Source organism: Schistocerca nitens, chromosome 5 (assembly GCF_023898315.1).
Source record: "Schistocerca nitens isolate TAMUIC-IGC-003100 chromosome 5, iqSchNite1.1, whole genome shotgun sequence".
Classification (NCBI taxonomy): domain Eukaryota; kingdom Metazoa; phylum Arthropoda; class Insecta; order Orthoptera; family Acrididae; genus Schistocerca; species Schistocerca nitens.
In genome coordinates, this window is record NC_064618.1 from 481,814,062 (window position 1) to 481,840,539 (window position 26,478).

Genomic DNA, 26,478 nt, shown 5'->3' on the forward strand with positions numbered 1-26,478 from the left:
ATGCTAAGCTTTGGAGCTCGTCCCCCAACGTACTCAAATTGTACAGTTAGAAGACAGTAAAGGAAACAAAGGAGAAATTTACAAAAAGAATTGAAGTTCAAAGAGAACAAATTAAAAACTAAAGTTTACCGATGACATTGTAGAGAGACGCTCAATACGTAATAGAACACATTTTTTTCTCGGCCATTTTCAGATGAAAAATACAGAATTTACATGGGATATCGTGGAATATTCCTGCTTCTGCCCCTGTAGATTCATGAAGTTGTGGTAGGTGGCGGTGCTATACGTAGCGTTTAAAATGGCATCTGTAACGTAGGTGTGTTCCAAGCAAAGGGCTGTCATTTATTTTCTTTTGGCGGAAAACCAGACATTCGCAGATATTCATCGGCGCTTGCAGAATGTCTACGGAGACCTGGCAGTGAACAAAAACATTGTGAGTCTTTGGATGAAGCGCCTGTCATCATCGCAACAAGTCTCCCAAACCTGACCGATCTCTCTCGTGCGCCGAGCGCACACAGCTCTGACTCCTGCAGTGTTGGAACGTGCGGACTCCCTCATTCGGTGTGATCGAGGGATCACAATCAAATATCTCGCTGCACAACTGGACTTCTCTGTTGGCAGTGCTGACACATTCATCCACAAGTTGGGTTACTGAAAGGTGTGTGACCGCTGGGTTTTTCGCCTGCTAACCCAAGAGCAACGAAGGACGTCTGTGCGGAATTGCTCACGTGTTACGAGGTTGATCGTGACAATTTTTTGTCGAAGATCGTCACTGGCGATGAAATATGGCTTCATCACTTCGATACGGAAACAAAATGGCAAGCCGGCCGTTGGTGGCCGAGCGGTTCTAGGCGCTTCAATCTGGAACCGCGCGACCGCTACGGTCGCAGGTTCGAATCCTGCCTCGGGCATGGATGTGTGTGATGTCCTTAGGTTGGTTAGGTTTAAGTAGTTCTAAGTTCTTGGGGACTGATGACCTGAGATGTTAAGTCCCATAGTGCTCAGAGCCATTTGAACCACAAAATGGCAATATATATGAAGTAGCGCCATATCTGCTCTCTTCCTAAGAAAAAGTTCAAAGCCGCACCCCGAGCCGGTCAAGTCATGGCGACGGTCTTTTGCGAGTCTGAAGTGGCTGTTCTGCTTAATTGACTCTCTCATGGTGCAACGAACTCAAGTGTATTGTGCTACCCTCAAGAAACTGAAGAAATGACTTCAGCGTGTTCGTCGCCACAAGATTGCAAACGAATTTCTCCTTCTCCATGACAACGCTAGGCCTCACACAAATCTGCGCAGCCGAGAGGAGCTCACAAAACAATACTGGACTGTTCTTCCTCATCCACCGTAAAACCCCGATCAGCACCTTCCGACTTCCATCCGCATGGCTCAATGAAGGATGCTCTCCGCGGGAAGCAGTAAGTGAATGATAGGGAGGTTATTGATTCAGCAAGACGGTGGCACCGATGTCGAGCAGTAGAGTGGTATTATGCCGTCGTAGAGGCCCTCCCAGTAAGATGGCGTAAGGCCGTCGCATTGAACGTAGATTATGTTAAAAAATGTGATTTTGTAGCCAGAAGAATGGGGACTATATGATATATTGGAATCAAGCTATATAGTAATACTTATTGAACACCCCTCGTAATTCTTTCTGGGGCAACAAAAGACTTAAAAGATTAGTTTAACGGAATGGGTAAGATATTCAAAAGAAGTTGTAAGATGAATATCGACAAAACGAATCTGATTGTAATGGGAGCGGAAGTAAAGGAGAATGAAGTAGATTTAAGACATGAATGGTTACGGACTATGGAATATGTGAATAGGTGTACATGCTTGCACACACAGAAATCGAAGAAAGCGAAAACAAATATTTTCACGGTTTTGGCGTCCAGTTCTCCAAATAATCCGTATATAATTTTGACTGGGCGTGTCTTGTGACTGCAAGGCCTAAGTCTGTGGAGGAGCGTGACGAACGGGTGCCACCAGGCGGCTTCAGAATGAGGTCGCGTCTGTGACGGTGCTCAGCTGGCGCGCCGTCGCCACTGTGTGGTCCCGCGTGGGCGGACCGAAACGCATTCGCGCCGACGTTAACAAGGGCCCTCTGTTCCAGCAAAGGCGCGCCGCCGGCTGCGATAAGGCTGCACCCATAGCCTCGTGTTCCCGGCCTGTACAATTATCACACGGCCGCATTTTAGCAAACCTATGGACAAATTAAAGCATTGGGTTACACCTGTTTATGCAAAACAGTTAATTATTCTTGTTCCTTTGCCTCCAAAACGTGTTTCAGCACACATGTGCGTCGTCAACGATTTCTTATTTGACTGAAATCTGAAAATAAAGGACGTTTGGCAACATAAACTACTGGCCATTAAAACTGCTACACCAAGAAGAAAAGCAAATGATAAACGGGTATTCGTTGGACAAACATACTAGAACTGACATGCGATTACATTTCCACGCAATTTGGGTGCATAGATCCTGAGAAATCAGTACCCAGAACAACCACCTCTGGCCGTAATAACGGCCTTGATACGCCTGGGCATTGCGTCAGAGCTTGGATGGCGTGTACAGCTACAGCTGCCCATGCACCTTCAACACGATAGCACAGTTCATCAAGAGTAGTGACTGGCGTATTGTGACGAGCTAGTTGCTCGGCCACCATTGACAAGACGTTTTCAATTGGTGAGAGATCTGGAGAATGTGCTGGCCAGGGCAGCAGTCGAACATTTTTTGTATCCAGAAAGACCCGTACAGGACCTGCAACATGCGGTCGTGCATTACCCTGCTGAAATGTAGGGTTTCGCAGGGATCGAATGAAGGGTAGAGCCACGGGTCGTAACACATCTGAAATGTAACGTCCACTGTTCAAAGTGCCGTCAATGGGACCAAGAGGTGACAGACGTGTAACCAATGGCACCCCATACCATCACGCCGGGTGATGCGCCAGTATGACGATGACGAATACACGCTTCCAATGTACGTTCACCGCAGTTTTCGCCAAACACGGATGCGACCATCATGGTGCTGTAAACAGAACCTGGATTCATCCGAAAAAATGACGTTTTGCCATTCGTGCACCCAGGTTCGTCGTTGAGTACACCATCGCAGGCACTCCTGTCTGTGATGCAGCGTCAATGGTAACTGCAGCCATGGTCTCCGAGCTGCTAGTCCATGCTGCTGCAAACGTCGTCGAACTGTTCGTGCAGATTGTTGTTGTCTTGCAAACGTCCCCATCTGTTGACTCAGGGATCGAGACATGGCTGCAGGCTGCACGATCCGTTACAGCCATGCGGATAAGATGCCAGTCATCTCGACTGCTGGTGATACGAGGCCGTTGGGATCCAGCATGGCGTTCCGTATTACCCTCCTGAACCCACCGATTCCATATTCTGCTAACAGTCATTGGATCTCGACCAACGCGAGCAGCAATGTCGCGATACGATAAACCGCAATCGCAATAGGCTACAGTCCGACCTCTATCAAAGTCGGAAACGTGGTGGTAGGCATTTCTCCTCCTTACACGAGGCATCACAACAACGTTTCACCAGGCAACGCCGGTCAACTGCTGTTTGTGTATGAGAAATCGGTTGGAAACTTTCCTCATGTCAGCACGTTGTAGGTGCCGCCACCGGCGCCAACCTTGTGTGAATGCTCTGAAAAGCTAATCATTTGCATATCACAGCATCTTCTTCCTGTCATCTTCGTGGTGTAGCAATTTCAATGGCCAGTAGTGTAATTTGCAAATGTAAAACAGGCTTAAAACAATTTATATTTATTGCGGTCTTCTAGCTTAACTACTAGTTAGTCAGGCTTTGTGGGACATTCATTACTAGAAGATTGGACCACTATTAAGATACGAGACCGCAACAGATAAAAAATATTTTAGGGGTAATTGGCAGTCGCAAATGTTATCACAAAACCTTTTTTTATGGTAGTAGGGGATATAGCCACGCAGTATTCAATTTTTCTATCGTTGTAGCAACGAAGGGTAGATTTTTTCCTGTGATTTCAAATTGAAGTCATTGGTTGGGCTGTTTCCTATAACACATACAAATTACAGCTCTATCTAATTATTAATTACAGAGAAATTTACAATTTAGTTAAAACAGCTATTGCGGGTTAAAGTCCCGCAGTGCGAGTCTTTTCCTCATTTGAGCTAAACATGGCCACAACACAATGTCACAAAGGGCTATTTGAAGGGTTTGAACTGAAATGTCTCGTAAATTCATGCTTAAAAATACTTGCAAAAAAGACACTGTCTTCGTCACGAAAGGACGATTAGTAGGGCAACCTGAAAAGAGTTCAGTTACTGAAGTTAAGCTATCTAGGTACCTAGTAAATAGTGTACTTTGCTAGGTCCTCTGAGTCTTCCTTGAAGCCCCCGATTCTTCTTCTTTTTTTCTTCGTATTCGAATACTTCTTCGCCAAATAATAAGTCCTTGTCTATATCTGAGCTGCTGCCATAATGTGAGAAGTATGAAACTGACGCTGAAGAATAATTAGCTGGCTGTTCGATCTGTTTTGTGTTTTATTGGCATTGATATAATAAAAAACAGCTTACGTCGTTTTGTTTCTATGCCACACTCTTTTCTTTCATTGGCACGTCATTCCTTCTCAGTTAGAAACCTTTTCTTTTCTCATATCGTGCATTCTTCTTCCATTCGTTGATTATTGGGTGTCGACGTTAGAAACACAGATTTCAAAGCTTTGTCAAAAAGTTTCCACTAATTTTTTTTTTTAGACAGCGGAATTACATCTTCAAGACAGGTAATCTTACTCAGTGCGTGCTGTCGTCTTGGGTGGGGATTATCATTGAAGAATTGTTGTTGCATTGGAGCTGCAGGGATATACCCCCAAAATACCTGCGTGGATTTCCCCATTTCACTATTTTCTGAGAAGTGTGCTATTCTTGATTTTGAGGAGCAACTGGAACAATTATTTCCACGCGAAAGTGAACCGTAAATGCAGTAGTGTCAACGAGTAAATCGTCGATTCTTCTTTTCAGACCCTACGTCATACAGTTTTCAAGTAAAACTTCAGAAAAGTTAAATGTAAGTCGTAAAAACCAGTGTCACCTAATTTTTCTCACCTTCGGGGCGACCTGCTGGGACTAACTTTCATGGAACAGTAAGTTGCAGTAAGACAAACCTGACACCTGGTGGTCAACTCCTGAATCGATGGCAGTCAGTTCAAAAACTTGGTGTAGGTTTTAACCCTACACGGGGCTTTACTCCCACCTAACCTACTTTCAGATTGCAACTTCATAAGAACCTACTGGTAATTGCAGAAATATGCCAAACCATGTGTGCGCAACAAACGTAACACAGGAAGAATTTACGTTTCTTGTAGACATTTGGAACTCAACTGTGTAATTTGTTCTGCAAATCACACCGCCTACCATCGTAATGCTGTTGTGGTCTTCATTCGAAAGACACTTTTCATTCACCTCTGCACTCCAGTCTATCTCATAAAAGCCATCTCTGGATGACTAATGCAGTCTACACCCATTTGAACCTTCTTACTGTACTGAAACCTTGGTCTCTCCCCCCTCCCACGCTTCCTTCCATTACTAAATTCACGATTCCTTGGTGCTTCTGAAGGTGTCTTATCAACGTGCCACTTCCTTTAATTGAGTTGTACCACAAATTTCTTTTTACCCCAGTTGGATTCAGTTTCGCTTCCGTCACCTGATATCACTGGAAGACGGGGGGTCCTAGCCATACAATTAAATAGATACCCAGATATGCCGCGGAGAGATGCGATGTCCGACATGGGGTTTCAAGCGAAGAATGGTGAGCAGGAACTGTTAGTTCCTCTGGTGGCGAAATCCTTGCGATTCAAACATTTCCTCATCCAGTATTCACACAGACTATCTTCGAGTTGGGCGCCACCGCTCAAGCATCCGCTCATCTAGTGGGAGCCTTTGGAGTCGTGCAGTGAAGCGAGTCCATAGCCTTGAGCAGATGAATCTTATTTTTAAAATGTTGTCTTGGGATGAAATAACGGAAGGATGCGTATATGCGAAGAAAAGGATAATTTTCATGTATAACTTCGAACTGCCTCAAGAGATGTCATAGATTGAAAAAAAAAAAATCCATTACTGATCGTACTAAGACTACTAGCCATCCTCGAACTGCACGGAATAGTCATGGATCTCAGGAACTGCATCTGGCACGTGGTACATCTATTGTCTGTCTTTAGCTGGCAGCGCAGAATGCAGCTCGGCTGGCTGGTGCCGACAGGCAGAAGGCGGCGGAATGGCCTCGCAGTCCGCTTTTTGTAACCGCCTCCTCCGGTAACTGTTCGTAGCAGGGCGTTACGCCACGTCGACTCTTATAGCTCTGCGTCTGGGCTTGCGTTTCTTCACTCGCCAGCGCCTGCCCCAGAGCTAAGTCCGAGTCGTCGGAGTCCTTTCCTGTGATCCCGAAGTTACGAACTGTGTTGGGTGTTATCTTTGAAATGTTTCTTCCGTTCGCCTTCGGAGCTCCAGTGACGATGCACGGTCGCGTCCAGAATCCACGCACTCTCGGCGTCGTGTGACGCGCGAGGGAAATTATGCGATATACTGCTCTCGCAGATATAACTGAAAACGCGTTTATTGGCGGGCAGGCATTAATTATTTACTCTGCTACATTAACCGTCACTTTTGAACCGTCACCGGCCTGAATTTGACGTGCGACACTACACTGGGTTAAACTTTTTTGAAATCCAAAGACAGTTATTGAAAGCCCTGTAGCTGTGTTGCTTCCCATTTCTTCGGTAAGGCCTACTTTTACGCGACGGTAAATCAGTTGTCTCCTTTCACTGTATGGTTTAGATGTTGTGTTGCAACATTCCGTCGGTACCTAGTGTTTTCGAGACAGACCTCAGACTTAGGTCCTAGTTAAACTTAATATTTGAGTGAAATAAAGAATCAAAAGTCAAAGCTACACTGAATCGAGATTTGTACTTCGATGCTTTCGAATAATATCAGTTCTTGTTTACATTAGCAGTATAGGGAAACGTAAAGTTTTACTGATAAGGCTAGAAGTTTGCCGTGCTAGGACGTTGGTAGAATAGGTACTCAGTTTTATGGATTGGACGCAGCCGGCAGAGGTCTCGCCCATCCCGCGCGCGTGCAGTAATTGATTCTCGAATCGATGCTGCCGCCGGAGTTACTATGCGTGGTTCCAACCCATTATCGAAATATCAGTTATCTTCTTGCATGATGGCCACTTTTTGCTGTTAGCTCATTTCTTTCACTTTTATAGTTTCCTCGTTTCTATTAAGTAAACACACTGGCGTTCGTCATTTTTATGTCTTACGTTGGTGATTCCACATAGAAATGAATCTGTGTGTCCATTTGTCTCTAAAACCAAGGGCGGATTAATAGGTTTCTTCTATAAAACACTAAAACAACAACAGGGTATCTAATTTCTGGAAGTACCGAATATGATGGCATTTCTCATTACGCAATTCAACATTTTAAGAACTATGCAAGTATATAATGTCGAAAGCTCCAAGTACATAGAGATATGGTCACACTAGTAAACTATTGCGAAATGCAGAAAGATCTGCAGAGGACGGGCGCTTTGTGTTGAGATTGTCAGTTTATCCTCCATATCAACAAAATGTATTTTGTTTATATAGGCGGAAAGACCTATTATTGTAAGATTAGACGATATCCGAACAACCACTGGAATCAGTCACATCCATTAAATATCTGGAATTAAGCGTGTGGAGCGATTTAAAGTGGAACGACCACTTAAAACTATTCGTAGATTGAGAGTCATTGGAAGAATTCTCTGGAAGTGAATACCCGTGAAGGCGGTATCTTACAAAGATATGGTTCGGCCAGGGCTTGAATATTGCTCCTCAACCTGAGACCCTTACCATGTAGGATTGAAAGAGAAAATATAGAAGATCCGATGAAAAGCCGCGCTGTTCGTCGTAGTTTCGTTTAGTTAAAGCGAAAGCTTCACGGAGATTCTCGTGCAACCCCAGTTCAGAGTGCAGGACAGGCGTTGTGTATCACGATGTGGTTTGTTGTTCAAATTCCGAGAGCTAACGGTCGTAGAAGAGCCGACCAATATATTATTTTCTCTTTCAGACGTCCTGCGAAAAGACCACGAACGTAAAATTAGAGGGCTTCCAACAGTAATTAGGCTTGTCTAAAACATTCTCGGACTTCTTGCTGTTGTCAGTTCAAGGTAAACCCTCGAGCTATCGACGATTAGGTCCATCGTCTTCATCAGGAGCAACTGACTATCTAAACTGCTGCTGTGGTGGCCTTATATAGCCCATAGACGGCTTCTGATAGATCGATAATTACGTAGTGCTGTCGCAGTTGGTGTCAACGTCTGCACTGGTAGCGCCCCGCTCCCGTAGTGGCGTAAACATTGCGACGAATAGCTCTGCCTCTTCTCTGCATCGAGAGCTCGCTTCCATGCATTGCTAGGATTACATCCACTGTTACCGTTGAAGTTCGTCTCGCGTATTCGTATTTTTATAATCTCTCTAATTATAGAATTCCATTATGTAGTACCCTGAGTCAATAATTTTGTTTTGTCAAACAATATTTTTTGTTTGTTTGTGAGGCTGTGTTCAACTGCAAGTTTCTCTAGTTTTCGATTTTTAATATGTCGTTGATGTTCTGCACAACGGTCGGAAGCCGTACGGATTACTTAGTTGCTCCCTGACGAAGACGATGGAAGTAACCGTATAAAGCTCGAAGTATTTTCCTGAACTGACGCAGCAAAAAGTCTGAGAATGTCATATACAACAGTGTCGTCGCGAACTACTTCGTACTGCAAATCAGCCTTAACCGTAGTTGTTCCTCCTTTCTACCACTGTCCATTGGCTATACACTGCGCCGCCTCGCTCATTGGAATCATTCCTGTATTCACATATGATTACGCATAATTTGAATTTCTGGATCAATATTTTTTCCCAAGTAAGCATAAAACAGCGCACGAAACATTTCACATAATCCAAAATAACTGCAAACGTAATGTTCTCATCACAAAACAGTTCCTTTGGTGTCAAGATGTTACGACATTATAAAACGTGGTTGCAGATATCTACTCAGATAAGGCACACTAATCGTGAGTTATCATGAGCCCACCAACAGATATGCGCACAGATAACATTACTTCATTGCACTTTGTTCATTGCGTTATGAAGTTCAGTCGTCGGCAAGCTTTAGAAAGAAACTGGTGTCAAATTTCTGTGTGTGCCTGCAAATACTACACGCTGGTAACTGCGTGGTGTGTACTACTTTTCCCCTTTGTACCTTCGGGAATCGCGTGCGCTTTACTATAACATCATCACCAAGTGAAATTTCTTTCAGTAAACAGGGAAGGCGCATCGTTTGAGTGTCTATTCTGGAACCACTAATTGAACGTCTGTCTATTAGAGTTTAACAGACTGAAAAATGTTGAGTTTTGCCGACGAGGTCGCTGGTTTTTGGGTGAGTACACACAACAACGGATCACTTTTACCATAAATTTCAGTAAAAGAAATTACGTGATTTCTTACTCACTAGGAGCCGTTAAGTCTTCGTTATATAATGGATAGTAAACGTTATAGTTTATAAGGTTTCTCAAAAAATTATTTATTTTGAGTTGCGTCTAGTTCTACGTTTAGCTAACGAGCTCGTTGTATGATGCGGATACACGCCTCCTTTCCTCTGATCTAACTTCCCTCTAGAAGCGCGCGCGCACACGCACACACACGCGCACGCGCGCGCGCACACACGCACACAGTATTGATTTCCAAATGCCCTGTCATGTAAAACATAGACGTAGATGAACAGAGGCAGAAGATCGAATTTATCTTACGTTTCGTGGCTGTTCTAATGAGCATCACAATCTGGTGAAGACTCCATCTAGTAACGACATAGATTCTCAGAAAGCGAAAGCGAGAACCTGGAATATCCAGCATTGCTGAATTCTATCGTCACGTCCGGGAGAATGTAAAACTGTAACTATTGTCATGTGATTGTTACGAAAGCTAGCATACAACAGTTGGCATCGGTCCTTCATTTATCTTCACTGTGACCAAGTAGCGGTGCAGGCGTGATCGGGCATAAATATTTGGGTGCTAGCTTCTTTCACCGCTCAACGCGGCTGTAATTGAAACCTGCGGCTGCCGCAAACAGAAGGGCGCTTCAGCGGTAATACTATCTGACGAGGCCGGTGCTGGCTGAAGCAGAAAAGTGACGCTGCTCCGCGAATACAGCGGGAAGCCAGTTGGCATGGCACGACTTCATTTCCATGTCCCAAGGCTCTTCCCACATGCTGCTGCCACTTTTCCAACAAAGTAGTGATTTATGTAAGATGAACAACCTAAGTGCCATTAAAGATCTTCAATACATTCAGAGCTCGAAACATCCATAGGAGTTAAATGTTATGGAATAATCTGGCATGGAGCATAAAAGAATTGAATTGACCACTGTGCGAGAACTGCGTAAATGCTTATCTCGTGCAGCATTCTGAATTATGTTCGTGCCGAAAGCCAAGGATACCCTCAGACGGCATTTGAACTCCCTTGCTAGAAGTCATTGTATGTGTATCTGGCTCTGTTGCCAATGTATGCTTGTGCTGTTGGCGCCGGACTCCGATAAAGCCGATTCGAATCATTGTGGCTGGAAAGAAAGCTATTATATGGCTAGCAATAGGAGAAGTAATACACTTCCCGACCACCAGAATTTGCAGCAATGCCCTCGTTTGAATTTTGAACCGCTCCGCAGTGTCTCATGGAATGAGGGCTTGTGGGGTTGTTGATTGTGATCGGTTTATTGCATGTGGACGTTCAGCTTGGCGGCTGTCTTGGTGCTGTTCGCGACGGCAAGACTGTGTGCTAACACAGGGTTTCACACTCTTCGTTCATCATTACACAACACTACACTACAGTATACACACACCCATTGAAATCATAGATACATTTACGAAACAACCTTCAGACTTCACGAAGGCTAGGAGTTATTGTGAGCAAGAGAGAGAAAAAAAAGTTTTCAGTTAGACGACTGCGCCAATCCCTTTGGATATGCACGCCAACAACGCCAAAAGACTTCACTCTTGTTGTATGTCTCAGCGCAATAGAAGTGAAAAGCAAAATGGTTGTACACGGTAGACACGTCTAATAAACTTCCGTCGATTGTGTGAAATTTAGCTTTATTCGCGAAAATCACATCTTCCGCCTGTTTCAGGAGCGGAATGAGCTTGTCATTTCGGTTCCTTAAGGTCATGCTGCTGCTACTACTACAATCAGTTATACGTTCCGTATATGATTTGCACGATTTTTATCGAAGTAATGTGGAGTGTTTCAGTTTATAGATTATGTATACATGATGTGTTTGTGACTTTGGCTCCGTGCGAACCACGTAAAACTTGGCATTGTTACAAAACTCCAAGCAAACTAAAATGTAGTAAAAACGACTCATGTAAGTAGTGATACACTTGAATGTAGTTTTCTTCATTTACACAGGCTACTAAGTTTTAATTAAAAATTCATCTGTTTTAGTAGAAGTTATTGTTCAGAAAATGATTTTAGGCTGGATTTAAAATTTGATTTATTCCCTGTCCGGCATTTCATGTTGTTGTGCAAATGATCGGAGATTTTTGTGGCTGCATACCGATCTCATTTCTGAGCTATTATTAGTTTTAGAAATTAAAAATAAAGGTAATTTTTATTTATAGTTTTGTAGGTGCCGCACCACTTTTCTTCTGCTTGTTTTTGCGCAATGAATACTTTCTTTGTAAGTGGTCACCAGCCTTAGAAAATTGTACCATGAGACAGAAATTATTGGAAATATGCAAAATATGTTAAAATGTTGATTCGTTTGCTCCCTCCTACGAGTTATACAAAGGGCAAAAGTTGCTGAACGTATTTGTTGCATTAAGTAATACGTTTCTTCCAGTTACAGATTTCATCTAAATATCCATCTGAAAAGCTCACAATATTCTACACTATTTACTGAATTCTGTTCATAAGCTACATTAATGGATGATGGTATTCTATTTGTTATACAGAATATACTGTTTTATTTATTGTTATTACTAAAGGTGGGTCAACTCTTAGGAAACCAAGTGAATTCTTTGATAAACAGTAACAACTTATTCTGTTGCTTACTCTCTCTAACGAGATTAATTACAGAGCTTGTGCCGTCTGCAAAAACTGCAAACGCTGCTTGATGTGTGTTAATTGCAAACTCATTCACACATACAGAAAATATTTGTGAAACCAAAATGAGGCTGTGGGGCTCTCTTGTGCTTTCCACTCACTCAGTAAATTTTTGTCTTCTTCCAGCATTGTTTGACTTATTCTGCACAACTTTTTGCATTATATTTATTAAGTGTTAGCTAAACCAGTCGTTTGTAAAACCGTCAATCACGTAAACCATATGCATTAAGAGGGCATCATAACCCGCACAAACAAACACCTTGAACAGGAGACGAGAAATACCAACTGATGTTTTTCGTTATTTAAGGCACGTAAAGGTGAGTAAATATATAACTGATCCGTGCGACCCTCCCGTAATCCAAACTGTGATGTGCTGAATAAACTGTTTGTACTTCTTTGTGACACTACTCTTAGGTGCTTTACTTTGTCGTAATACCTGTGTGAAATCAATTAATGGAAAAGGATCATACACGGTGTCGAGAAGGTATGGGACAACGCAGTGTGACTTCGTCACGGAAAAATCGTGTCCGTCTATATAGTCGTGATGGCCTGCACAGATTCGGTCTCCTTGGATAGAAGTTAAGGGACGTTTACATGGTCCATAAAAATTGCATATTGCCGATAATACATCCCTTCTCCATTGCTGTACACGATAAATGCACGACAACAAATAGCTACAAAACATGTGGCTGTATTAAGTATCCTAACTTTTGAACAAAAGCCATACAATGTTGTTTTCGCTCAGACATGTGGCTGCAGCGCTGTTGGTGAGACAAGTAGGAAACAAAGATGAGAACGAGAGGGAAGCATTTAGAGAAAAAGACAGAGATAGTGTCTTGCAGTGATCAACGCCTTTGGTGGACAACACTGGCAATCTGTAGGCAATTCGTTGCCAGTTCCCTGCAACAGTCTGCGACGTCAACTATATTGCCCAGCCATACCACAAAATAGCCTTCTATTGCAGCAATGTCGACAGCAACTCCATTGCACCAATATTAGCGTAATTTTTTTAGTAGGGTGGAGCCCCTCCACGCCCACACCGGCATGATGGCCAACACAAACAGGTCTACTGCCATCTCTGCATATTGGTTAGTTTTTACTAAGTGAGATCTCGCAGGATGTCGGTACTGCGATGTTTGCATACGTCTGGTTATGATTACCAATTAATACGCGCTCATCTGGAGACAGATTGGGTGCAAAGTTGAACGAAGGGTAGCGGTTTGAAGGGCTGAAGGGGAAAAAAAGTGCCAAGGCACTTTCTTTCCAAGGGAAAGAAATCCTTGGGCTAGTTGGGACGTATTATAAGAGCAGCAGTGGTTTTCTTGCTGCTTGCGACAGGCCATACAAGGGTAGGCTTGTGTTAGTGATGGGTATCACGCAGGCGGATACCTTTGACGTTATGGAGCGGTTTTACTCGGCGGATGCAGCTGGGTACCGGTGTTAGCTTCTCGGTCAGCATCAGCATGCTGTAACAGTTGAGTTCATCATCGTTCAGTGTCCGATAGGTCATATATGAGATACACACAGTGTAGGATAGTGTTGGTGGTTTATTCGTGCGTAATGTGCGAGCTTGTCGGCTTCCTTGCTGTAGCCTATTGGTCGGGTTTAATAACACTGGCATATCCAGTCAATGTTGCTGTTTTGCAGGGGCATGCCGATGTAGCTTGTGTGTGTAATAAAATATGTTCTATATAAACGCATCTGTAGAGCACTACAGTGGGCATGGAAGTCTCTTTGTCTACTGTTCACTGAGGGCTGCACTGGTTGTAAGCAAGGAATCACAAACAGCTCGTATTGTAATGGCCACGCGAACCCCAATGCTGGCAGGATGTGTAGCGATGTGTAGTGACTGCATATGGGCACGATTTCAACTTGTCCTCCAGCGATGGCAGTAAAAGAGGTTGTCACGATGGCAATAGTCAGGCAGTTTGTATTGTTGATGGCGATAACGGGCAAACACTAAGCGCATTAGTTTAGGACACCACTGGATATAACATGCTATCTTTAATAGTGGTACTACTGACATGTATTTATGGAATTAATAGCAATCGCTCCGTCAAATAGGTTTTCGAAACCGAGATACAGCCCCTGCTTCAGAGAGCTCCACATGCTACGAGAGTTGGCTGAAGAGTAATGCCTCCACCTTCGTAACTCTTCAACAGTTGGCAGCATTGGAATGCTGCAGGTACTGGCTTGTTCTCTATAGCTCCAGTTGGCGGGAAGCCTTAGCATCGAACGGTTGTGTTGTTACAGTGTAAAGTATGGAACCCTGCGCAGACGGTCGGTCAACGCAATTTAAGCAACGTGCAGTCATTGAATTCTTGACAGCAGAAGGTGTTATCCCAAAGGAGATTCAACAGAGAATGAAAGCAGTTTATGGTGATTGTGCTGATGTGAGTACTGTGCGCCGTTGGGCGAGTAAGTTTAAAGATGTTGAGGCGGTAACTTCTAATCTGTGTGACAAACAAAAAGTTGGACGTCCTGTGTCAGAAACCACAGTGTTTCGCAAGCAAAATGTTGACAAATTGATTCAGGACGATCGTCGTATCACTCAGAGAGAAACTGCAAGCACAATCGGCATTTCACGAGAACGTGTGGGTCACATTATTGTTTTGCTTAGCTGTCTGAAGGTCAGTGCACGATGGGTACCCCGGATGCTGACTCCTGAAATGAAAGCGCACAGACTTGAAATTTGCCAGGAACTCCTCTCGCGTTACGAGAATGAAGATGCATAGTACTCACATCAACACAATCACTATAAACTGCTTTCAATCTCCGATGAATGTCCTTTAGCGTGACACCTTCTGCTGTCAAGAATTCAATGACTGCACGTTGCTTAAATCGCATTGACCGACCGTCTGTGCAGTGTTCCATACTTAACACTGTAACAGTACAGCCGTTCAATGCTAAGGCTTCCCGCCAACTGGAGCTGTGGAGAAGAGGCTACTACGGAACAAGCCAGTACCTGCCTCACACCAATGATGCAAACTGTTGAAGAGTTCCTAAGGAGGAGGAATTAACTTTTCATTCGACCCTCCTTTTAGCAGGACAACATCCACCTACGTGTGGTAATAAACGTGCAAGGCATCTTCGATAAACCACGGGTATCGCTACTTCGTTGACGTGCATTTTTGCCCGACACCGACCTTACGGAACCTATATGATTTACTGTATGCGCAGCGATAGATGATTCGCACTGAAGCGGCTGACGGGTGTAGCTGAATAAATCAAAATAGTTATATGGCCGATACTGATACGTTTCTGATCACTGTCAACGGTAACTAACAAACAATACTATCTTCCGTGCGTGTATATATCTACGAAAGCGGAAGTGACACGCGGAGCTAATGATCATAAATATGTTATTTGAACTTCAGTTTAAAATAAACTTATTACTGATATTGTTGGACTCTTCGGATGTGGCCTGCTAGCTTAAGTTGGAAGCAACCGGAAAGCATTCAAAACCGGTCAACATAATTCAGAATACATCTACTCGTGGGTGGGCGGGGCGGAGCGTGTCAGGTGTCTTCTTAGACTGTCAGTGGTGCAGTTGGTCGGTACCTCGTTCAGTATATTCTTCCACCAAGATCTGTCGATTCTTTCCGGATTCACACGCATACTGATGGAAAGAACATTCCGCTCGAAACTTGATTCAGTGCACGATTACGTTTTGATTGCAGCACAAAACAAAGGCCACTTCACAGTCAATTTTTAAAGCCAGAGATCATGCACAGTTTTGAATCTCGATCTTCTATATCTCATATATACCTTTGCTGCGGCCCATTGTCACCCTATCGACTGGGTGTTGCGATTTTCGCAAATGTTAATGTATGAGGTTCACTCAGGATATATGACCTGTGCCTGATGTAAGCTGTCTTCAGCTCGATGGCGCTTAGATCAGTCGCGATATATGCTGAGGATGCCGGGGACAACAATCGAAAGACATTGGCTGTATGTCAGCAAACGTTCCGATAAGAGACTTGTATTTGTTTGCTTTTTACCCGGACATTACGAAGAAACAATGTATGCAGAGATTATAATCGGGATCTGACTCTTGTCTGATATTTTCAATGCAAATTATTGTGGGACAGCGATAGGTCAGATGCATCAGATGTATAGTAACGCGATTGCCATTGACTCCTTAAATTCTGTGTATTTGTAATCTCTTCATGAAATTCGTAAATGCATAAACCACAACTTGTAATCGCGATTATAATCTGTGAGAATTCCATGAACATTTTCATTTTCATTAGTAGTAAGTCTATCAGTTGCCTATAAGCGATCAAGTCTTGTACAACAATTAATGCATCACGCACGCAATTTTTACGGTAGTTTTTCAGAGTTTATAGAGAAGAGTGATGACATCTAAGAAAACCGGAAAAAAATGACTCAAAGAACCATTCATACAGCTATACCAACAGTAAATTTACAAACCCTGCTGCCCTTGTGTTTTTTTTTCTCCGCGTAAAAGTACAAGTCTCGTCGCATCATTTGGTACTTCGTGTACATTCTTAATGTATTCTTCTGAGTCCCCAGAACCCAGTTAACTTGTTTGATTCGGCATAAATCGAGCTACAGCATTTCACATGATTCGGCATAAATCGAGCTACAGCATTTCTCATGGACCATGTCCCACAAGTAAAAATATCACTAGAACACACAGATCAGTAGCAACCACATGTGGACTGGCAGGTACCCGTACGTAAAGAATGAGATCTTGAAACAAAACCATGTAAATTTTTTGCAGCAGACTTCATTTTGCAGGTACCCGAAAAGAAGCTTTTGAAGATATGCGAGTAAATCTTTACCTTGACATTTGAGTATCATTGCTGCTTGTTTCCATCCTTTTGCACCATGAACATTACTAAATCCTATGGACAGTTCGTATAAATATTGTAAAATCATGATTTTCGAGTGAGACGACAAGAACTAGATATACTATATTACTACATCGAAGGGAATATTCGTATGACACTGAAATAATGTGAACTACATCTTTCCAACGCTAGCAGGCGTCAAATAAACAAAGTAAACTTCACGTTTAAAAATGAGTTGTGCTCCTAGTGGACTTTACGTATTGTCGTTATGGAACATATCGACAGTTCCAGATCAAATTTTCAGTGCGCTGATCTGAAACCATCTGGCAGATTACAACTGTATGCTAACCAGGTCTCGAACCTGGGACCTTTGCCTTTCGCGTGCAATTGCTCTACCCACTAAGCACTCATTCCGGATACAACGTCCAGGCTGTGGCAAAATCGTGTCTCCGCATTATCCTTTAGTCCAGACGTGCTAGTCTCCCAAGATAAGACTTTCATGAAGTTTCGAAGGCAGGAAATGGGGTACTGGCGGAAGTAAGGCTACGAGGGCGGGTCGGAGGCTGTGCTCGGTATCTCAGTCGGTAGAGCACTTCCCCGCTATAGTCAAAGGTATAGTCGAAAGTCCCAATTAGAGGGTTGGGTTGTTTGGGGGAGGAGACCAGACAGCGAGGTCATCGGTCTCATCGGATTAGGGAAGGACGGGGATGGAAGGCGGCCGTGCCCTTTTTAAAGGAACCATCCCGGCATTTGCCTGGAGCGATTTAGGGAAATCACGGAAAACCTAAATCGGGATGGCCGGACGCGGGATTGAACCGTCGTCCTCCCGAATGCGTGTCTAGTGTGCTAGCCACTCCCAATTAGAGACCCGGTCCAATACACGGTTTTAATTTGGTAAGAACTCTGATGTTGACAATTTCCCGTTCCTTGTTTGGCTGTCGAATACAGAAGCTGTTTACGCGAAAGTGGTCCGCTGCTTTCTTACTTTTGATCTACTTATAGTATGCAGCGTTGTACTACGAAGTCTAGGGAACGTTGTCTTCAGCTTTCTGTACGTCCTCGTTTTCTTAGTCGTGATGTATGAGGCAAGGTTCAGTGAGTAGCCTGAGGGCAACTGAGGAGCTTCATGGAAAAAAGAAACTTAATTGGTGCCCAAGTAACCATATCCGATGTAACTGCTTCGTATTGAGATGACTACCACGGTACCTTCTCTAACAGTAACTGTAGTCTGAAATACGTAGCCATAAGGGCCTGGCTGAGTGTTGGCATTCTTGTGGCAGACGACGTGCTTGGATACAGCCGGCGTAGGCGGATGGAACCACTTGAGATTACGGCGATGCTTTACGTAACGCTGTGTCCTCACAGGTGCCGCAGAGCAAGGGCATATTCAGTCTTCATCCAAACAAGCAAATACTATTTGTTGCCCGATGACTGCGTATCTCGATAAAGCATATCTTGTCACACACTACCGCCGTTAAGTTACCATTTTCGCAATGTAACTAATAATAGTGACACATTTTTCGCAAACAAATAAGATCTCCCGCGTCTTCTATCACATGAGGCTGGACGACGAAAAATGACTTTTATGTCACACTGTTGCTTGAATGCATGGAACAATATCCGTGATCTGGTTCTTGCTGTTGCTGCTCGTTGTTTCCTAATGGCTTGCCACGTTACTTTTAATGATGGATTATGTTAGAAATGAAATCTCCCGCTATCTTCGTGAGGTTACAATTAAATCGGTTACTAATCGTAGGTAGGTAGGCACTGAAATGATTACTATATTAAACATTCCTATTTGTTCTTCCTACTCTTTTCAATAATTCGAGGGAAATCCTTACTCATGTTTATAACGGTGTGATGTTTAATGAGAAATTTGCATCGTATTGCCTTCACTTAGAAAATCGTCTATAAAGTGCATTTAAAGTTTAAGTTGTTGCGTTAATACCAAGAAAACAATTACATAATGATGAGAGTTGATTGTACGGGTAATAGAAGCGTTAGAAAGTGAAATAAATAATAAAACTGTAGTATACTAAGCAGTACATTGAAGAAATATACTAGACAGATCGTTGCTGAATATTTTCAAAAGAAAAACGTGTGGCTTACTTGAATTCGTACTTAGTACATTGTTTTTAGATCTCGCAGCCTACGTAATATTTTCTCGACAATGCGGTAACGGTTTGTTAAAATCCCTCTGTTTCTATGAGAGGGTACTGTTCATGGGGCGTGCATTTTTCGATATTCTCTAGTTTTATATAATTGTGACAAAGGTGATACCTGGGCTACCCCTTATTGGGGCTTGCCGAGAACAGATACGACAGTCGGTATCCACCACATCCTGTAGACGACAGCAAGGTACAAATTGTGTCCAGTTCTTGGGCTATGGTGGGGACATACACGATTTTTGAGAGGTTTTGTTGCGAATAAGAGACTCTTGGAACAGGAGAATTACTAATTTACAAGGTACCCTACGCCATGCACCGCATGGTGGCTTGCGGAGTAAGTATGTAGATGTAGAACATAATAGTCCTATGACATTGACGCTCTTAGATCCATTTACATTGCTAGCGCAGCCTCCACAGTCTTTCCTGCCAAGCACGGTGGTGTATAATGAAAGCGGTAGGCCCCTTTTCACGAGGAGCCGAGTTAAAATCTCTGTCCGGCTAGCGTGGATTAGCTTACCATGGCTTTCCTAAATCATTTTCACAGTATGTCGCAATGGTTCCTTCGAATAATGTCATTTCTTGTTTCTTTTTCGATCATCCTCCAGTTGGTACAGTCTCCGATGACGTCACAGCCGGCGGGACATTATTATTAATTTCATATTTTCTTTCGAAATGCAGTGAAAATTAAAGGTACAGGAGAGTAAATGGGAACGAGAATTAGATGCTATCCAAACGCAACAAATACGCACAGATACCTGAAACTCACAAAAGTCTAAGACTAAAGTGAAAATTAAAAAAAAAATTGAAATACAATGCATGGAGTTTTCACTTATGTTGGACAACCATGTACGGAGGAAATTAGTGCACCCATCTTCATTCCCAGTTAAATTGACGAAAGTGAGTTTTGGCGAGGCAGAATCATTTGTACGAATCATTCGTTGACAAAGTTTAGAGGCTGAAAAAAGTTCTCAGATCAAGTTGTGCCAATTCCATCAGTTGCAGACATGTGGCATCTATGAACACTCATGTAATATTGTAAAGATGCAGTCTCAAGAGTTGACAGATGCGCCGAGCATCCTATTCAATTATTCACCAAATGCAAGAGACGTATTCTCCTGTAACAGTTGTTTTTGGCGCTCAGACAAATTTTTAATGTGAACACACATTCTTTCGTACTTTAGCTTGTGGAATAAACGAAAGGCCAAGGCCACGACAGGATAAAAAGTCAAACTCCAGTTGCTCGAGGCACTGTTTTACATTTCCCTTGTATTCTTGAGAAATCGTTGTGCAGCAATGCTCTTGGATTAGCTCAATGTCCCAATAGCGACTGAACATTGTGTGGGGGCGTGATAATGGAGAATGTTCCGCCGCAACGTAAGTAGCGCGTGGTTAAGCTCGCATTAGTGGATTTGATTGGATGCTGCTATCTATTTACGTTGTTGGATGTCCAACAGCCGATCGAAAGAAAGCCGTTCTTAAGACATGTCTCACAAATCCCGACGGCTAATGAAATATATACCCCATCCATCAATGACCTATAGATGATGTACCACCTAACGCTCCCATCAGCAGTAACTACACAACTTGTTGTGTCTCTAGGAAACGGTGGAGACAAATGTTGTTTGGTTGCAAAAGCTCTGTATTCTTACACTATCGAAAATCACTTGAGTGGCACATTGTAAATAATAAAAGGAGCAGTAACAGACTTTTAAATGGAACTAAGGTATTTTTTACTACGGAATAGCAGAGATCCGTATGAGACAAATTGAGTGATACTCTTCTGTTGGTAGAGTAAGAAAGTTTGGAATATACATACATTGATTACGAGGATTTTTGTCCTATTGCTGCGGTCGTGTGAATAGCCAGATGTTAAACTCAACGCCGAGAGTAGCGTAAACGTCACATATCGCTTGCTCAGGCTGCACTAATTTTCGTGAAGCGTCGGCATTACGGCATTGAAACGATCCCAACGAAACAGAAAAATCACCAATCAGTGTATTTTTACTCAGTATTGTTGCCAGAGCTACAAAAGTGTTATAACAAAATCTGCCTCATACAAGTCCGCTAATTTGGCGTAAAAAAGCGTAGCTCAACCTTTTTTAATAGAATGTCATTCAGGTGATACACGATAACGTAAGGAGATATGCCTTTTGGACCTAACAACTTTTGTATGAACCAGTTTCTTGCCACACCAAAATTAACATAAAAACTGGTTATTTATTTCAGCTCTTTTGAAATAAAATGCAGTGTAATACGTAAACTTCATGGCTGCTAGTGACAGCTTTCGCATTTTAACGTGAGGCAGCCACACACCAATGCGAAAACAAATGAAGATGGCCGAAACCGCTAATCAACTGTATTACATCATAATGATTTATAAATACCCAACGATGGCTGCATCTCCTGTTTGCGCTCATAAAATTAACTTAATTCTTCCAGAAGTCAGAGTTAGATGTAGCATCTTGTATAAATGCGCTCTCGAAAACAGATCGGTTTTTCCGAAACCGCGAGTGACCACAGGTTCTGACACAGTATCAGAATTCAATAACGGAGGGAGGCACAGCCTCATATTCTATCGGAAGAACGTCGGCTACGCACTTTTCTGAAGTTGGGACGTATCTGGTGCTACTGTGGCGCAGTAGTTTTCAGAGAAGAGGCGGGACTTACCGGCGCGATATTTAATTCATGTGCGCCCGAGACGCGCGCCGGTGCGCCGGGGTCATTAATCCGCCGGTGACAGCGGACACAGGACACGGCGACATGCGCGCGCCCGGCGCGTTACGTCGCCATCGTTCCACAAATCCCACTCTCCGCAAAAGGCACGACAGAGCAGCTGCAAAGTGTTGACCTCTTTTACCTCGGCAGCAATACTGGTGAGTACTGAAGCCACAGGGAACACGTTGAAAGGACACCACCACATACTGTCATTAGCACCGTTACTGGATACGAAAATGCACTTCTCATGGCTTGAACGATGTCAGTGCTCACAAACTAAATTGCTGCCGGGCGTACACGTCATCGAGGTTCCGGTCGACCACGTCTGACACAAGGGAGGATCGCCATATTGTGCACCAAGAACATCGCAAGCCCTTCACATATGCGCCTGCCATTCGAGGACAAGAACTGCTCTCACTGCAACATTGTGTGTCACCCTGCACCACTGGTCGGAGACAAGCAGCAGCCGGACTAAGGAATTACAGTCTCATTCGTAGGCTCCCATTAACACCACAACATAAACGGTTGCGCATGGAGTGGCGTCGCATTTGTATTCAGCGATGAATCGCGATTCTGCACTACTTCAACTGACCACCGTCGGCCAGTAGGTCCCATTCTGCCTGTGTTCTTAAGAGGCATAGCGGTGTAATTGGATACGACTTCAGATCACGGTTGGTAGTGACTGAGTGCACTCCGAAGGCACAATGGTACGACGTGCTCGTCCTACATCATGCGTTACCTCTCCTGCTCCAGCATCGTGGTGCCATTTCTCACCAGGACAGTGCTCATCTACACATGGAACTTCTCTCTATGAACTGTCTGCGTGATGTTAAGGTACTTCCGTGCCCAGCAGGGTCTCCAGATCTGTCCTCTATACAATATGTAAGGGACCAACTCGGACGTAAAGTCTGTCCCAGTATCTGTATCCAGGATCTCACGGACTAGCTACAAAAGTTGTAGGCCAGCTTGCCTCAGGAGACGATAAAAGGGATTTACAACACCTATCCCAACCGAATGAGTGCTAGCATCCATACCAGAGGGGGTACAACGTCATACTACTAGTGGGCCCATACTGTCAAGTTCTTTGTAAATTGTACTCGATGTTGCAGTTACTGAAGTAATGTCAGTCACCCTATCAGCCCGTGAAGTTTTGTTTCCCTCCTCCCCTTATGTATGCTTTAGTTTTTTGTCAGGCGACGTATTTGCGAAAAAGGAGCTAAAAATTACATAATAAAAGTGCGCCTGACTGTGAATGAAACGTAAGTATACAACTCCAGAAACATTGAAACGAATTATTTTTTACATGGCAGCTCAGCGTTCAAAATGCAGTCGTCAAAAACGTTGTATTGATGAAGATACAAACTTGTTTCGCCATCTGACGTTGGGTAAAAACCCACAACATAAATCTATGTAAAAAGCAGCCAGTTCATGTATTTCTTAAAGATCTTAATCCACAGCCACTAAGCTCAACCATCATGATCACGGATTAATGTTTAAGATGTTCACGGAGCGAGGGAGCTCTACTGGGACTCTTTAGGAGGTATTAAGTGACTATATTTCAGGATCGTAATTTAAATAATCCACCATGCTCACCAACGCAGTGCAAAGTTATTTTGCTGGCTGGTTTTATTACTGTCTTTATTTTTTGTTTCTAGCAATTTCAATCGTTAAATCATTACAGCATAGTAAGAGAGGAAATGTGGAGGATAATGGCAGAGTATGGGATACCTGAAAAGCTGATAATGCTAACTAAAATGTTTGTGATGGAATCAAAGTGTAGAGTGAAAGTACAGGGGGCATTCTCAGAAGCATTTGAAGTAAAAACAGGAGTGAGACAGGGAGATATTATATCATCAACCCTGTTTAGTTTGGCCCTCAACAACACGCTGAGGAGAGTAACATATGAAAGATCAGGAGTCATCATAGGAAAAAAGATAAACATCCTGGCTTTTGCGGATGATATTGTGCTGATAGGAAAGAACATGGAAGACCTGGAGAAAATGGGGACTGTGCTAATGTAAGAAGCTAAGAAAATAGGTCTAAGTATAAATGAAAGTAAAACAAGGTTCATGGTAGTAGGAAGAAGAGCTCATTTAGGACCAAACCATCTAAAAATCGGAAATCTAACAATACAGAAGACACACATTCACGTACCTCGGTGTCAACATCAACCAACAAAACCTTACAGAACAAGAGATAGTAACAAGAATTCCAGTTAAAATAAGAATATATCAGACCACCATCAAGTGCTATGCAAGTGAGACATTAACCAAGACAAAGAAAACAGAGAAAGAGCTCATCACCTTCGAAAATAAAGTACTGAGAAAAATATATGGACCAGTGAAAGAAAATGAACAGTGGAGAATAAGGAGAAACAGATCTCAGACAATTATACACATTGCCTGACGTCGTAGCGAGTGTGAAAATTAGGGGACTAAGATGGTAGGGACAAGTGAGGAGGAGAGGGGAGAACACGGTAATGGAGGCTGTAATGGATGGAGAAGCTGAAGAAAAGAGACCACTGGGACGGCCGAGAATGAGATGGAAGGATAATACCATGGGAGACAAGCAGATACCGGGTCTGGGAGATGAAGATGCTGATGGCAGAAAAGCGTGGAAGGCTGGAGTGAGGCCAAGAACCGGCTGCGGTTTGTGTGGCCAGTGTAAGTAAGTAAATAAACCATTACAAAACTCTGTGTTGAGCAAGCAAGCAGGCTCCTCCATGACATAGTTCTGGTAAAAAATGCACAGCCCCCTATGTAGAGCCCATTTGACGACGTTTCAGATATACATGGCTTATAGTCAAAGATAGAAAAACACTATATAAAAGAGTACATAGTACTACAGCAAACAGTCTTCGCAGCAACACTGCGTAAAAAATTAGCATTGACGTATCAACTAAACAGACATTCACTTCACTAATTCCGCAGCGTGTGTGAAACTTGCTGAATAAAAATGTTCGGAAACTAAGAGGGGTATTACATTGATGTAGCACAAAAGGCGGCAAGCAGTGAACGATGCGGGAAAAGGTACGAAGTGGAAGACCAGGTACTGTACGCAGAACGCTCCTCGGACCAACAGTGAATGAAACCGTAGCGTTAGTTGACCGAATGTTTAGCAATACACGGAGAACGAAACACTTAAACAGCGCTACAGTTGGAGACGAACGTCTAACAAGAGGAATTCCCTAGCCTGTGTCACAGAACAGCAACCTTCTCTGCACTACTCATTCACTAGAGGAGTCACCGGTCTGTAATTTGATACCAGGCGAGTCACCGATCTACAGTTTATGATATATAGTGTTTGTTTAGCACCTAAGCCACATATGTTCTCGCAGTCGGCAAATAATACACTGTGACTCGAATCTAAACGATAACATTTCAGACGTCATGGTAACACAGTCGCTCATATTGGAGCCGTTGCCAACTTCAACAAATACTTCGTGCCGTTTACGTTGTCGCCTGCTTGAAACTTTAATCTTTAATTTATATTGTACTAGTCTCATGGTGCACAAACGACCCATTTTTCTGAAATTTTTCTTAGTGCCGTTCAGTTTTTCTAATTTTTTACTGTTTGACAAATGTGACTGAAATACAATCTTAGCCTCTCAAAGCGCTGTAGCATAGTCTGTGTAATGAAGAAATGGTCTGACCTTTTATAACACCTGTTTTTACTGGATGCGCTGAAATCTGCCCTGAGATAGTGAGCTAAACAGGGCATTAAACTCGGAAAGTGAACATATTCGGAAAATAGCAATTGGGTGTGGAACTACAAGAAGTGCTTTATGTCTTCATATCAGCCTTAATGAAAAGTACAAAGTGAAAAGTAAGAAACCATAAATTATTTATTATGTAAGACAAAAAAGAGTATTTCCACACGGTGAAGGAAGAGAACCAGTTACATTCAGTACCTGCATCACTAGTATCGCAACACTTGAACTGTTGTTGGAGGAGCCTTTTAATGCCAGAAATTTAAACAAAAAATTGATCGGCGGGTGAGACAGCCTGCTACGTGTCCTCTTCATAAGGAAAAAAAAAACATACAGTGGATGCTGTAGGGCCTTGTGTCACTCTCTCTAGGACAAATATCTTTGTACCGAATGAACACATGTCCAACAAATGCGGTAGTATTTATGTTCGTCGTGTCTATACCTAAAATACAGTAAAAAAAATATTTTCAGACTTAGTCACTGGATTCTCCTTTATTCGTAAAAGCAAGCGGTGAAAATAATGAAACTACGTTGGAGAAGCGTGGAATATACTCCAGTAGTGTTACATAATTGTCGCTTATTTTCCTCTAGTAATGTGCGCGAAAGACATAGTCTCCATCATGAATCAGCAACTCCATATCGGTATCGTGAAGTTATGAAAGACTGGTAGGTTATACCAGGACTCAATACACAACCCGTTAGAGGGCGAACTTACATGTATACCTTTTTATGGGAAATTAATAAAAAAAAGCCTGGGTTGTTACTTATTACTTACTTTAATCATGAGGGACTAATTACAGAATTTAGTACCGTTCACCAAGGATTTAATAAAGTTCCTAGTATAAAAAGAGGTAGAGTACGTTTCAAACTTCCAGGACAGTAAAAGATATGAAAGCGTTTCGTTGAGCGG

General features: G+C 43.0%; 1 protein-coding gene across 4 annotated transcripts in view; it reads left to right on the top strand.

The window, feature by feature from the left end:
- The window catches only part of LOC126260016 (ETS-like protein pointed), an 840,855-nt gene that overhangs the window by 199,247 nt on the left and 615,130 nt on the right, over positions 1–26,478 (top strand). The window contains exons 1-2 of one of the 4 annotated variants that reach the window (XM_049957181.1): positions 9,178–9,242; positions 9,326–9,445. The exons of 2 other annotated variants lie outside the window; for them this stretch is intronic. In XM_049957181.1, coding sequence (XP_049813138.1) covers positions 9,410–9,445 — 36 coding nt within the window. In that variant the 5' untranslated portion in view covers positions 9,178–9,242; positions 9,326–9,409. Of the gene's footprint in view, positions 1–9,177; positions 9,446–26,478 lie in introns of those variants that run through there. One more of the 4 variants, XM_049957180.1, reaches the window with a different exon arrangement.